The following is a 10,783-nucleotide window of genomic DNA, read 5'->3' as shown; positions in this document are numbered from 1 at the left end:
GACCCCACAGCAGAGCCTGACAGGAGCTTCCTGCACCAGCCTGTCCCCACTCACAGTACCCTCTGCCTGTCTCTGTCTAATCTCCATTGGTGTTTCAGAAAGTCTGGAAATGCCCCCATCTCAGTCGTGCTAAGGGCTTGTGCACTTAGCCCAATGCTGAATGGACAGGGTGGCTGCCTGGAACTCTGTGCTTGTGGCACTGGAGCAGGACTGTGGGGATGCACTGCCCCACCCAAGCTGTGTCCTAACCCCTCCTGCCCTGAACCTTGGAGGTTGTCTCAAGAGTCAGGCAGACCCCTTCACACACTGTGCACACCCATGCACACACAGTACACCCTCCACATGCAAACACAGAATGCACACACACCCTTTATATCATACACACAGCTTGTAAAAAGGATAGGAAGGGGGTAGTGGCTGTGACTGAGTGGAGTGGGGAAGGGCCAAGTCCCATACAATCCTAGCTTCTAGAAATCGTGGGTATGACACACCCAATGGCTGAGAATAGACTCTGAACCTCTGAGGGGATGGAAAAGCCAGGATGCCTTAGTCCCTGACCTCAAAGATTGAAGGTGATAAAAAGACATGTCTGGCCACAAGGAAAGGCCATGTGCCTGGCCAAGGAGGAGTACAAGCCTGAGAGCTGGACAGCTCTGGGTTCCAATGCCAAATCTGCTAGTTTCTAGATGAGCCAACTACTTGGCTTCTCTGAGCCTGGCTTTCCTTATATGCAGATAGTCCTGATGCCAAGGTGTAGGGGAAGCACACTAAGCTCTCTGCTGATAATGCCCTCAAAAACTTGCTCTGCCTGCCTCTTGGGCCTTGCTGCACAGATCACATGAACCTTGGTATTTGAAAGCACACTGTAAACCAGAAAGCACTGTGCACAGGTCAATGACTATTATACAGGTGTAGACATCTATGGCAACAAGCAAGGTTTCAACCAGGTTTCAATAAAGGAGCCTCTTTAGGAACAGCTGAGGGAGTCAGACTTTCCCGCTGTGCACCCCCTGCTTCCTGGACCCCTCCCAGCTTCTCAGTCCCAAGAAGAGGCCTCCTGACCACCTCCCTCCCACCCCAGTGGACATCAGATGCACACACAAGCAAGGACATTGGCAGAGCTAGCTGAGGTTTTATTTTGGACCAAAAAAAAAAGCAATTGAATTGTTTTGTAGCTGGAGGCATGGGCAAGGGGGGTCCCCAGGTAGTAAACTCCCCAGGTGGGCTGAGGGCTAGGGCTGAGCCTCAGGTGGGTCTCCTGTTCCCAGTGCTACCCTGCATAGCGGCCTCCTTCCCAGGCTCTGGGGCAGCGCAGGAGGGGTAGGCTGGGAGGGGCTGCCGCAGCTGTTCACTTGGGCAGGACGTCAGAGGACTCGGACACCAGCTTCCCATCACGTGTCTCGATCTTCTTCACAACCACGGCCCTGGAGGAGCTGGTGCGGCTGAAGGAGCTGGGGCCCGCGCCAGAGCCAAAGCTGGAGCCCAGGCCGTAGCTGAGGCCGGGGCTTGTGAGGCCCCCATAGGCCGAGCTCAGACCACCTGGTGAGGGACAGAGGTAGCCACATGAGTACAGAAGCCCACCCCATGGCAGGCTCCATGCCCCTTCTCCCTGCTCACTCCCAACACAGCCCCAGGGATGGGAGGTTAACCCAGCTCTGCCTGATCAGTGATTGCATGGTTCACTACTCCAGAACTGTCAGGGAAAACCAGGAGCAGGGTGGGAAACAGCTGCCATATATATAGCTGTGTGACCTTGGACATTTAGCTGCACCTCAGCTTCCTCAACTGAAGACATTTACAGGTGTCATATAAAAAATAAATTACAGCCAGGCCCAGTGTCTCATGCCTGTAATCCCAGCACTGATCACAAGAGCAGGAGTTCGAGACCAGCCTGCCCAACACAGTGAAACCCCGTCTCTACTAAAAATACAAAAATTAGCTGGGCATGGTGCTATGTGCCTGTAGTCCCAGCTACTTGGGAGGCCTGAGGCAGGAGAATCTCTTGAACCCAGGAGGTGGAGGTTACAGTGAGCTGAGATCACGCCACTGCACTCCAGCTTGGGTGACAGAGCGAGGCTACGTCTCAAAAAAATTAAATTAAATTAATAAATAAAATAAATCACGTAAAGCCTGTAGGATACTTAGCACAGTGCCTGGCACACAGCTATGGTTTATTTGGGTGCTTTCTAACAGTAAAGTTACTAAGTAATAAAGTTATTACTGGGGTCCTGAATATGTGCCTCCCCACCCTAGGATTCTCCCAAGAACATGAGTGTTCAGGCTGAGGTCACTGTGAGCGACTGAGCACAGCCCCCTCCCTGGAGCTGAGGCTTCCCTGGGCCCTGCCTCCCGCCCTCGTCCCAGGGCCCTGGACACCCACCTGCATAGCCACTGGTGGTCTTCGTATGAATACTCATGTTCTGCATCCCAGACTCCAGCCTGTACCCAGACAAATGGGGTGTCAGGACCAACTCCTAGCCCTTCTTGGCCCAGAACAACAGGACCCCAAGTCCCAAGGGGCTTCAGGGGGCTCCCACCGTCCCCACCCCAGGTCCCAGGGATAGGGAAGCAGGTCCGGTCAGAGGTACCCACACCCACCGGCTCTCCTCGCCCTCCAGCAGCTTCCTGTAGGTGGCGATCTCGATGTCCAGGGCCAGCTTGACGTTCATCAGCTCCTGGTACTCACGCAGCTGCCGCGCCATGTCCTGCTTGGCCCGCTGCAGGGCGGCCTCCAGCTCGGACAACTTGGCGTTGGCATCCTTAATGGCCAGCTCTCCACGCTGCTCGGCATCTGCAATGGCGGCCTCCAGGGAAGCCCTCTGTGGGGTAGGGGACAGGTAAGTAGATCAGGTTGGGTATGCCTTCTCTTCTCCCGTGCTCCCACCCTCCCTCAGGGTCCTCCCCACCACCACCTAGGCTGACTCCCCCCAGCTCAAATTAAATGAGACTAAGGGCCGGGCACAGTGGCTCATGCCTGTAATCCCAGCACTTTGGGAGGCCGAGGCGGGCAGATCACGAGGTCAGGAGATCGAGGCCATCCTGGCTAACACGGTGAAACCCCGTCTCTAGTAAAAATACAAAAAAAATTAGCCGGCCTGGTGGCGGGCGCCTGTAGTCCCAGCTACTCAGGAGGCTGAGTCAGGAGAATAGTGTGAACCCAGGAGGCGGAGCTTGCAGTGAGCCGAGATCACGCCACTGCACTCCAGCCTGGGCGACAGAGCGAGACTCCGTCTCAAAAATAAATAAATAAATAAACGAGACTAAGGAAGCAGATCAGGGAGACATGAGCAGTTTCCAGGTGCTTCCCCTCCACACCCTTCTCACCTGCGACACTGTAAGGTCCCCCCACCCTAACTGGACTAGATCCCTGGGTTCTAGACTTTCCTTAAAGCAGCAGAGCTCAACCTTACCCTGATGCATATGACTGATTAAAGCAGGCTCGGGAGCATGTATCACGAGCCCCAACATACCTGCCCCAGCCCCCTTTCACCTCTGTCCTGGCCCAAGGGACCTTCCCTGCATCCCTTCGCTTCTCAGAAGCAGACTGAGAAGCTGAACTGTGGCTGCCCCTCCAACTCCTGAACCCTGGTCTAGGATTCTTTCCCTGACTCCCAGAAACTTCACTCTTCCTACATTATCTCCTCTCACCAGGATGTGTCCAAGGAACCCCTCCCACCCCCAACCCGGCCCATACCTGGCCTTTGAGGCCCTCAATCTCAGCCTGGAGCCGGCTGATGTTCCGGTTCATCTCAGAGATCTCAGTCTTTGTGCGCCGCAGGTCATCCCCATGCTTCCCAGCCAGGCTCTGCAGCTCCTCATACTTGATCTGGTACATGCTCTCAGCCTCAGCCCGGCTGCGGTTGGCAATATCCTCGTACTGTGCCTTGACCTCAGCAATGATGCTGTCCATGTCCAGGGAGCGGCTGTTGTCCATGGACAGCACCACAGATGTGTCCGAGATCTGGGACTGCAGCTCCCGGATCTCCTGTGGGGGAAGAGGGCAAGTGGTGAGGCCCTGTCTCTGCACACACGGAGCCCCCTTTTCCACAACAGCCTTTCTTAGGGGATAAGACAGGGGCAGCAGAGGAGAGGAGCAGGTGGGAGTCAGGGTTAGGGAGAGGGCAAAGTTCCTGAAAAAGGAACTAGGTGCACCAATACTAGGTGCACAGAGGGATCCAATGCAGCTCAAGGAACAAGGGCTTTGGGGACAGAGTTGCTGCTGAATCACCACACCCTATGATGACCTTGGATACGTTATTTCACTTCTCTGAGCCCACTTTCTCGTCTGTGAAATGGGGTAATGACTCATCCCTCATGCGAGGGACAGAACATATAGACCCAAAAAATACTAGCCAAGCAAATATTGGTGGCTGTAATTAGTCAGCAGTGGGCCTTTGTCTTATTAGTGTGCTGGGGGCTGAGAGGAGCCTCTGGTTGAGTCTCAGGGTGGAGGCGCTGACAAGGCTGGGGGACCCTCACTCTCCTGTGACCAGGAACATACCTCTTCATACAGCTGCCTGAGGAAGTTGATCTCGTCGGTCAGCCCTTCCAGGCGAGACTCCAGCTCTACCTTGTTCATGTAAGCTTCATCCACATCCTGGGGGATGAGGAGAGGGGAGCCTGAGCTGGGTTTCCACACCCAACCCCAACCAAGGGGCTCCCAAGGTCCACCCAATGGCCTGGTCACAGGACTCTCTAGTTGCCCACTTTGTGGATTGATCTTCCAGCCCAGCCTCTGCCCATCACATGTGCATTCTCAGCCCACACACCTTCACCTCTGCTTCCTGCAACACACCCTCTTTCTTCCACCTCCTTCTCTAGGGAGCCTTCTAGAGCCAGATCTCCAGTTCTACTGCTCTGTTTTCTGAACCATGTCCCAACACTGATGTCAAGAGTTCTGTCCAAATGCACCTACCACTCCATCCTTGTCTACCTTTCTGTGCACCCAAATGTTGACATAAATGAGTTTGTCCTACTACTTAGGAATATTTAGGGACAAAACCCAGAAAGCCTCTTGGTCTGAGTCTCTGAGCCCCAGCCTCCAGTGTCCAGATAGGAGAAGGGAGACTCCCTCACCTTCTTGATGAGGACAAATTCATTCTCCATCTCTGTACGCTTATTGATCTCATCCTCATACCTGTGAGGAAAAGACTTACAATTAGAGGATGAAGGCAAAAGGGAGGTTGCCCTTGGTCTTTTGGGAGACAGGGGCATTGTGAAAATCAGGAAAATTCAGTTCACAGAGATGCAGGATATGAGAAGCCTGGTCCTTCTGCCTTCCCCAGCTGCCCTCTCCACCCTCACCCCTCCCTCAGCCCGTGGGAAGCAGGAAATCTCTCTCCAAATCCATGAATACACATCGGATTGGACACCTTGAGAGTGTTAACAGCAGGGCCTGACATGAGACCTCAAACAGAACTTTCTAGAGTTTGCTAGAGGTCAAGGGTCAAGACTAAAGAGGGGCCAGAATGTTAAGTACAAAAGTGAGGCCCATAGGCTGCCTATCTCTCCCGTCTCAGGTTTACCACATCAACATTGATACATAATTTGTTCTTCAAATCCAGACAGTTGAGATTGAAAGGGGGTGGGTACTATCAACAATTGTGCTAGGACCCTGGGCATAAACACAGACTGTTCCGAGCAAACCTCATCATGTGGTCACCCTAATTAGATAGGACTGCACTGCCCACAACAGAGGGCCATGGGGACTTAGTCCCAAGGTCCCAAGGGGTGGAGGAGAGCACGGTGACTTCAGTTGGGTGGAGGGTGGGAGTTGCTCACTTGTTCTTGAAGTCCTCCACCAGCCCCTGCATGTTGCCAAGCTCCGCCTCCAGCTTCAGCTTCTCCTGGCCCAGAGTCTCCAGCTGCCGCCTAAGGTTGTTGATGTAGCTCTCGAACATGTTGTCCATGTTGCTTCGAGCCGTCTTCTGCTGCTGCAGGAGGCTCCACTTGGTCTCCAGCATCTTGTTCTGCTGCTCCAGGAACCGTACCTATACGAATGAGGAGAGAGCAAAAAGGTCTACATCAGGTCAGGGCTCAAAGTCTGGAGGGAAGCAAGCAGTCTTTTCTCTTAATTCACTCCTCAAGCAGTAAGGTCTCCAGACCCCAGGCACCTGGTTAGCTGTTCTGGAAAGATCACCTATGACCAGGGGGAGAAAGCATGGCATGATGGTGAGGTGGGGAGCAATGTCCCTCTAGCATTGGGTAGGGGAAGGAGACAGGTAAGGTAATTATGTTAAAGCTGCATTTGCAAACCAATAGGCCTAATTTCATTTACATAGGTTGTATATTACAGATCAATAAAAATAGCCAAGCTTTCTTTGGGAGTCTCCGGCGCCCGGGCTGGAGTGCAGTGGCAAGATCTCAGCTCACTGCAAGCTCCGCCTCCCAAGTTCATGCCATTCTCCTGCCCCTGCCTCAGCCTCCCGAGTAGCTGGGACTACAGGCACCTGCCTGCCACCACGCCCCACTAATTTTTTTGTATTTTTAGTAGAGACAGGGTTTCACCGTCTTAGGCAGGATGGTCTCGAACTCCTGACCTTGTGATTGGCCCACCTTGGCCTCCCAAAGTGCTGGGATTATAGACGTAAGCCACCGCGCCCGGCCAAAAATAGCCAACCTTTCTAAAGATGTTAAGATTGAAAAAGAGGCCGGGCGTGGAGGCTCACGCTTGTAATCCCAGCACTTTGGGTGGCCAAGGCAGGCGGATTTCTTGAAGTCAGGAGTTCGAGACCAGCCTGGCCAACATATTGAAACCCTGTCCCTACAAATAATACAAAAATTAACCGGGCGTGGTGGCACGCACCTGTAGTCCCAGCTACTCGGGAGGCTGAGGCAGGAGAATCACTTGAACCCAGGAAGCAGAGGTTGCAGTGAGCTGAGATCACACCACTGCACTCCAGCCTGGGCGACAGAGTGAGACTCTGTCTCAAACAAACAAAAAAACTTGTAACTCCTTCTAAACTGGAGGGGACAGAAATCTTTTAAGGGTACAGCCTAGTTCCCTCCACCACTCTCTGCAAATCGCTTTCTTCCCCAGGTCATTCTGTCCCAAAATTATTTTTTAAAAAAAAGTGATTATAACATCTTATCCTAATGGAATGTGGGCCAAGCACTGCTGAACTCTTTACATATGTAAGTTTGAATAGGCAAAAACTTTTGCCTATATGGATTTAGGGGCTCTCATATTCATTTTATAGATGAGGAAATAAGACTTGGCAAGGGAGTCCATAACCAGGAACCGGCAGAGCAGTGGGAACCAAGAATTCAGATTCCAAAGCCTATGCTTAGCTGCTCTCTATAAGGATCCCAGGGCTAGCAAAACGCAGTCAACAAGTCAAGTCCAGGCGCTTGGAGCGCCAAGGGCCCCCGACCACAGGGTTCCTGGGGCTCCGGTTCCTCCCGGCTTACTCTGCCCCAGGATTTCCCTCCTCCCGTTCCCACAATGCCTCCCAGGAGCCAGTCAGCGTGAAGGGCCCAATCCTCGGGGCCGCCGGGGGCCCGGGGCCCCTCAGGCAGCGGAGTCCCAGGGCTGCAAAACCCGGCCTGGCTCCTGCTGTGTGAACGTGGAGCCAGGCCGCTGGGGCGGAGCAGGGACAGGACGCGAGAAAGGGACACGGGCTGAATGGGCGAGGGGCGTTGGTGGGCGACCGCGTTATCTGAAGCCATAAACTTAACAGGACGTAAACCCCGGGCGGGGCGTCCCACGCCCGCAGACTTTGAATCCTGGATGGGCTTTCCGAGGCCAGGCCCTGGCGCCTCCTCCACCCCACCCCAGCCCACCCCACCCCACCCACACCGCCCCCGACGCCGAGCTCCGCCAGGTGGAGGAGAGCGTCCCGAGACGGCTGCCCGCAGCCCCTCACCCCGCCCTCGGCCCCGCCCACGCTGCCGGCGCAGAGGCCCGGGTATGACTCATTCTGTGACCCCCGCACTCAGGCCTCCGGGCGCCAAAGGCCTCAATCAATATTTGCCCGTTTGAACCGAGACACCCACTTCCTTCTCCTAGAATGCTAGAATCACACCAAACCCCTATGTAAAAAAAAGAAAAGAAAGAAAAAAAATCACAAAGGCACCACTGGGGAGCCCTTGGGGTAGTGCTGGCGAAGAGGCGAACCTGGAGGAGGGTAGTCCCCGAACAGCTGGGACTGCTGCAGGGCGATAGCTTAAAAGACCGTCAGAACTCGGGTTGGGGTGAGAACAATAACCGCTATTATTTTTTATAATTTGGGGACAGAATGACGTGAGGAAGAACGGGATTTGTAGAGAGGGGTGGTGGGAACTAGGCTGTACCCTTAAGTTGTCTCTCTCTTCCAAGACCCTCCAGTTTAAAAGGGAAGGAGGAAGCCCCAGGATTCATCCCGGCTGTCCAGACCCTCTCCCCACCCTCACCCAGCCCAAACCAAGGTGCACGGGAGGGGTGAGTCGGAGGATGGAAGGGAGAGTGTCGCCAGGGCAGGTGAGGCCCAGCAGGACGCCAGTTGGGGGCTGGAGATGTGCATAGGGACCGGGACTACCAGGAGAAAGGGGCTGCGGGCACAGTCAGCCACGCAGGGGGGGCCCTCACCTTGTCTATGAAGGAGGCAAACTTGTTGTTGAGGGTCTTGATCTGCTCCTTCTCCTGGGTGCGCACGGCCTGGATGTTGGGGTCCACCTCCAGGACAAGGGGGCTCAGCAGGCTCTGGTTGACCGTAACTGCGGTGATGCCTCCCATGCCGCTGGCCCCACCATAGCCGCCGCCCAGGCCACTGCGAAAGCTGCTGCTGCCCACTCGGGAGAAGCTCGAGGAGCTGATGCGGGAACCGGGCCCACTCGTGTAGGAGCGGCTGCTGAAGGCCCGGGGGCCAGAGGTGGACACCTTGTAGGACTTCTGGGTCACCCTGATGGACATGGTGGAGGCAGGAGTGGAGGCAGGCGGGCCGAACCAGGCGGAGATCCTAGAAGGAGCGGAGAAGCTGCTTCTTGGTGAGGAGAGCTCTCAGGAATGGCCTTTTATAAAAGAGATCCCAGCCCCGGGGGATGGGGGGGAAAGGCCTTGTACCTGAGTGGCTAGGCCCAGAGGGGGCTGGGCCTAACCCGTCACCTGCCACCTCCGGGCAGGACTCAGGTGGGGGCAGCAGAGAGCTGCCGCCACCCAAGGGCCCGTTCCAACCCTGGAGCCCACTCCAGCACCACCCCCAGAAACCCAGGAAAAGGCAGTTCAGTGAATATGAAACTGGAAGAAATCCTGTCCTGGCACAAGTGCCTGTAACAAGCAGACTTGCCTGGGCCGCCCAGCCACTACAACCCTGACTCCTGGGTCTTGTCTCCCTCCCTCCTGGGGGAAATAAACTGGAGGACTGGGAAGCATGGGAAAAAGGGGTCTCCTAGCATTTGGGTCTCCTCTGAGCTGCCGACACCCCAGAGAAACTCTCCTGTGTTCTCCCTGATTGAAGCGATTATGAGGGCCTGCCTGGGCTGGATGACAGAACAGCTGGAGTCCAAAGCCTTGAATCTGAAATCAATCATTTGCCTCATCTCTCCAGGTTACTGTTCTACCCCTAGCACCTGGTGCAGTGCCAAGAGGGTCTGGGTAGATATTTGTGGAATGAATGAATGAATAAATAAATGAGTGAATAAACATCACACACACACACACACACACACACACACACACACACACACACACAGAGTGGCTGTCGTCCCTCTATATCTGAAGGTGCAAGATAAAAAGAGATCCAAGGCCAGGCACGGTGGCTCACGCCTGTAATCCCAGCACTTTGGGAGGCTGAGGTAGGTGGATCACGAGGTCAGGAGTTCAAGACAAGCCTGACCAACATGGTTAAACCCCATCTCTACTAAAAATACAAAAATTAGCTGGCCATGGTGTAATCCCAGCTACTCAGGAGGCTGAGGCAGGAGAATCACTTGAACCCGGGAGGCAGAGGTTGCAGTGAGCTGAGATCGTGCCACTGCACTCCAGCCTGGGCGACAGAGCGAGATTCCATCTCAAAGAAAAAAAAGAGCGAGATCCAACACAGCACTTTTCCTGAACATAACCCAGGGGCTTCCTCTCCTTCCAAGATCCTAGGATCCCCTGGGCCAGGTGAACACTGTAGGCCTCACTGAAGGGCCTAGAGAATGATGAACAGGGCTAGAAGGCAGAGAACGCAGGGGTGGGGGGGAGGCGAGAGGAGATGGGAGCTATGTCAGGGACTTCATAGTTCTTGCTCTTTGCGGGAGTCACTCCCATTGCTCCCAGTGAGTGAATCATGGGAAGTGAGACAGGACGGCAGGGGGTACAGTGGAGTGGCGTGGCACTCATGGTGCTACCTGGACCCTCCTGCTTTTCCCAGGCTCCCAACGGGCCAGAGGAAATAGAGGAAGAGTCCCTGCACCTGTCTCGCATTATCAAAGTGAGTCAGGAGGGCAGGTTGGGACGTAGCATGCACCTGTGGGAGGTTGGAGATTGGGGAGCTGAGCAAGGCACCCCAGGCCTGGGTGGGGCCAGGCGGGGCATGCTGTGGGTGGAAGGCAGGAGGTTTAGGTCCCCAAGGCAGAGATTCCACCTGCAATTACCTGATGGCTGGGGCTGGGTTCTCTGGAAGATACTGCAGGGTGTGATGTGGGGACTGGATGAAACTGAACTCAGAGGACCAACAGATGACAGCCAGATCCCCTTGAGGAGAGGGACAGGTGACATAGCCCTGACCCAGGGAAGGGGGTGACCACCTACTGGGAGGACAGATGTACAGTTTCTTCCCCATCCTTCTCTAGGAGAGACACCCAGGCTCACAGAAAGACA

At 54.8% G+C, this 10,783-nt stretch overlaps 1 protein-coding gene across 1 annotated transcript; it reads right to left on the bottom strand.

Annotated features, from left to right (window-relative positions):
- Positions 1–1,112: 1,112 nt before the first annotated feature.
- On the bottom strand, positions 1,113–9,196 carry KRT8 (keratin 8). The gene is made up of 8 exons (XM_019037978.3): positions 8,567–9,196; positions 5,782–5,990; positions 5,077–5,137; positions 4,502–4,597; positions 3,695–3,985; positions 2,599–2,819; positions 2,381–2,439; positions 1,113–1,539 (listed from the first exon to the last, which is right to left on the bottom strand). Exons 1-8 carry the CDS (start codon positions 8,888–8,890, stop codon positions 1,349–1,351), a joined length of 1,452 nt encoding a protein of 483 aa, XP_018893523.1. The 5' UTR covers positions 8,891–9,196; the 3' UTR covers positions 1,113–1,348.
- Between the last annotated feature and the right edge of the window lie 1,587 nt (positions 9,197–10,783).

This window comes from Gorilla gorilla, chromosome 10 (assembly GCF_029281585.2).
Source record: "Gorilla gorilla gorilla isolate KB3781 chromosome 10, NHGRI_mGorGor1-v2.1_pri, whole genome shotgun sequence".
Classification (NCBI taxonomy): domain Eukaryota; kingdom Metazoa; phylum Chordata; class Mammalia; order Primates; family Hominidae; genus Gorilla; species Gorilla gorilla.
The sequence above is the reverse complement of the archived record's forward strand: the minus strand, read 5'-3'. Positions and strand labels throughout refer to the sequence as shown.

Bases quoted from the DNA above. Each gene is read 5' to 3' on its own strand.
- KRT8 (XM_019037978.3), bottom strand. From the start codon at position 8,890: ATGTCCATCAGGGTGACCCAGAAGTCCTACAAGGTGTCCACCTCTGGC. The intron at 2,820-3,694 runs GTATGGGCCGGG...CCTACCCCACAG, and splicing joins TTGAGGGCCTCAAAGGCCAG to AGGGCTTCCCTGGAGGCCGC. The intron at 1,540-2,380 runs GTGGGTGTCCAG...GTCCCTCACCAG, and splicing joins GACCACCAGTGGCTATGCAG to GTGGTCTGAGCTCGGCCTAT.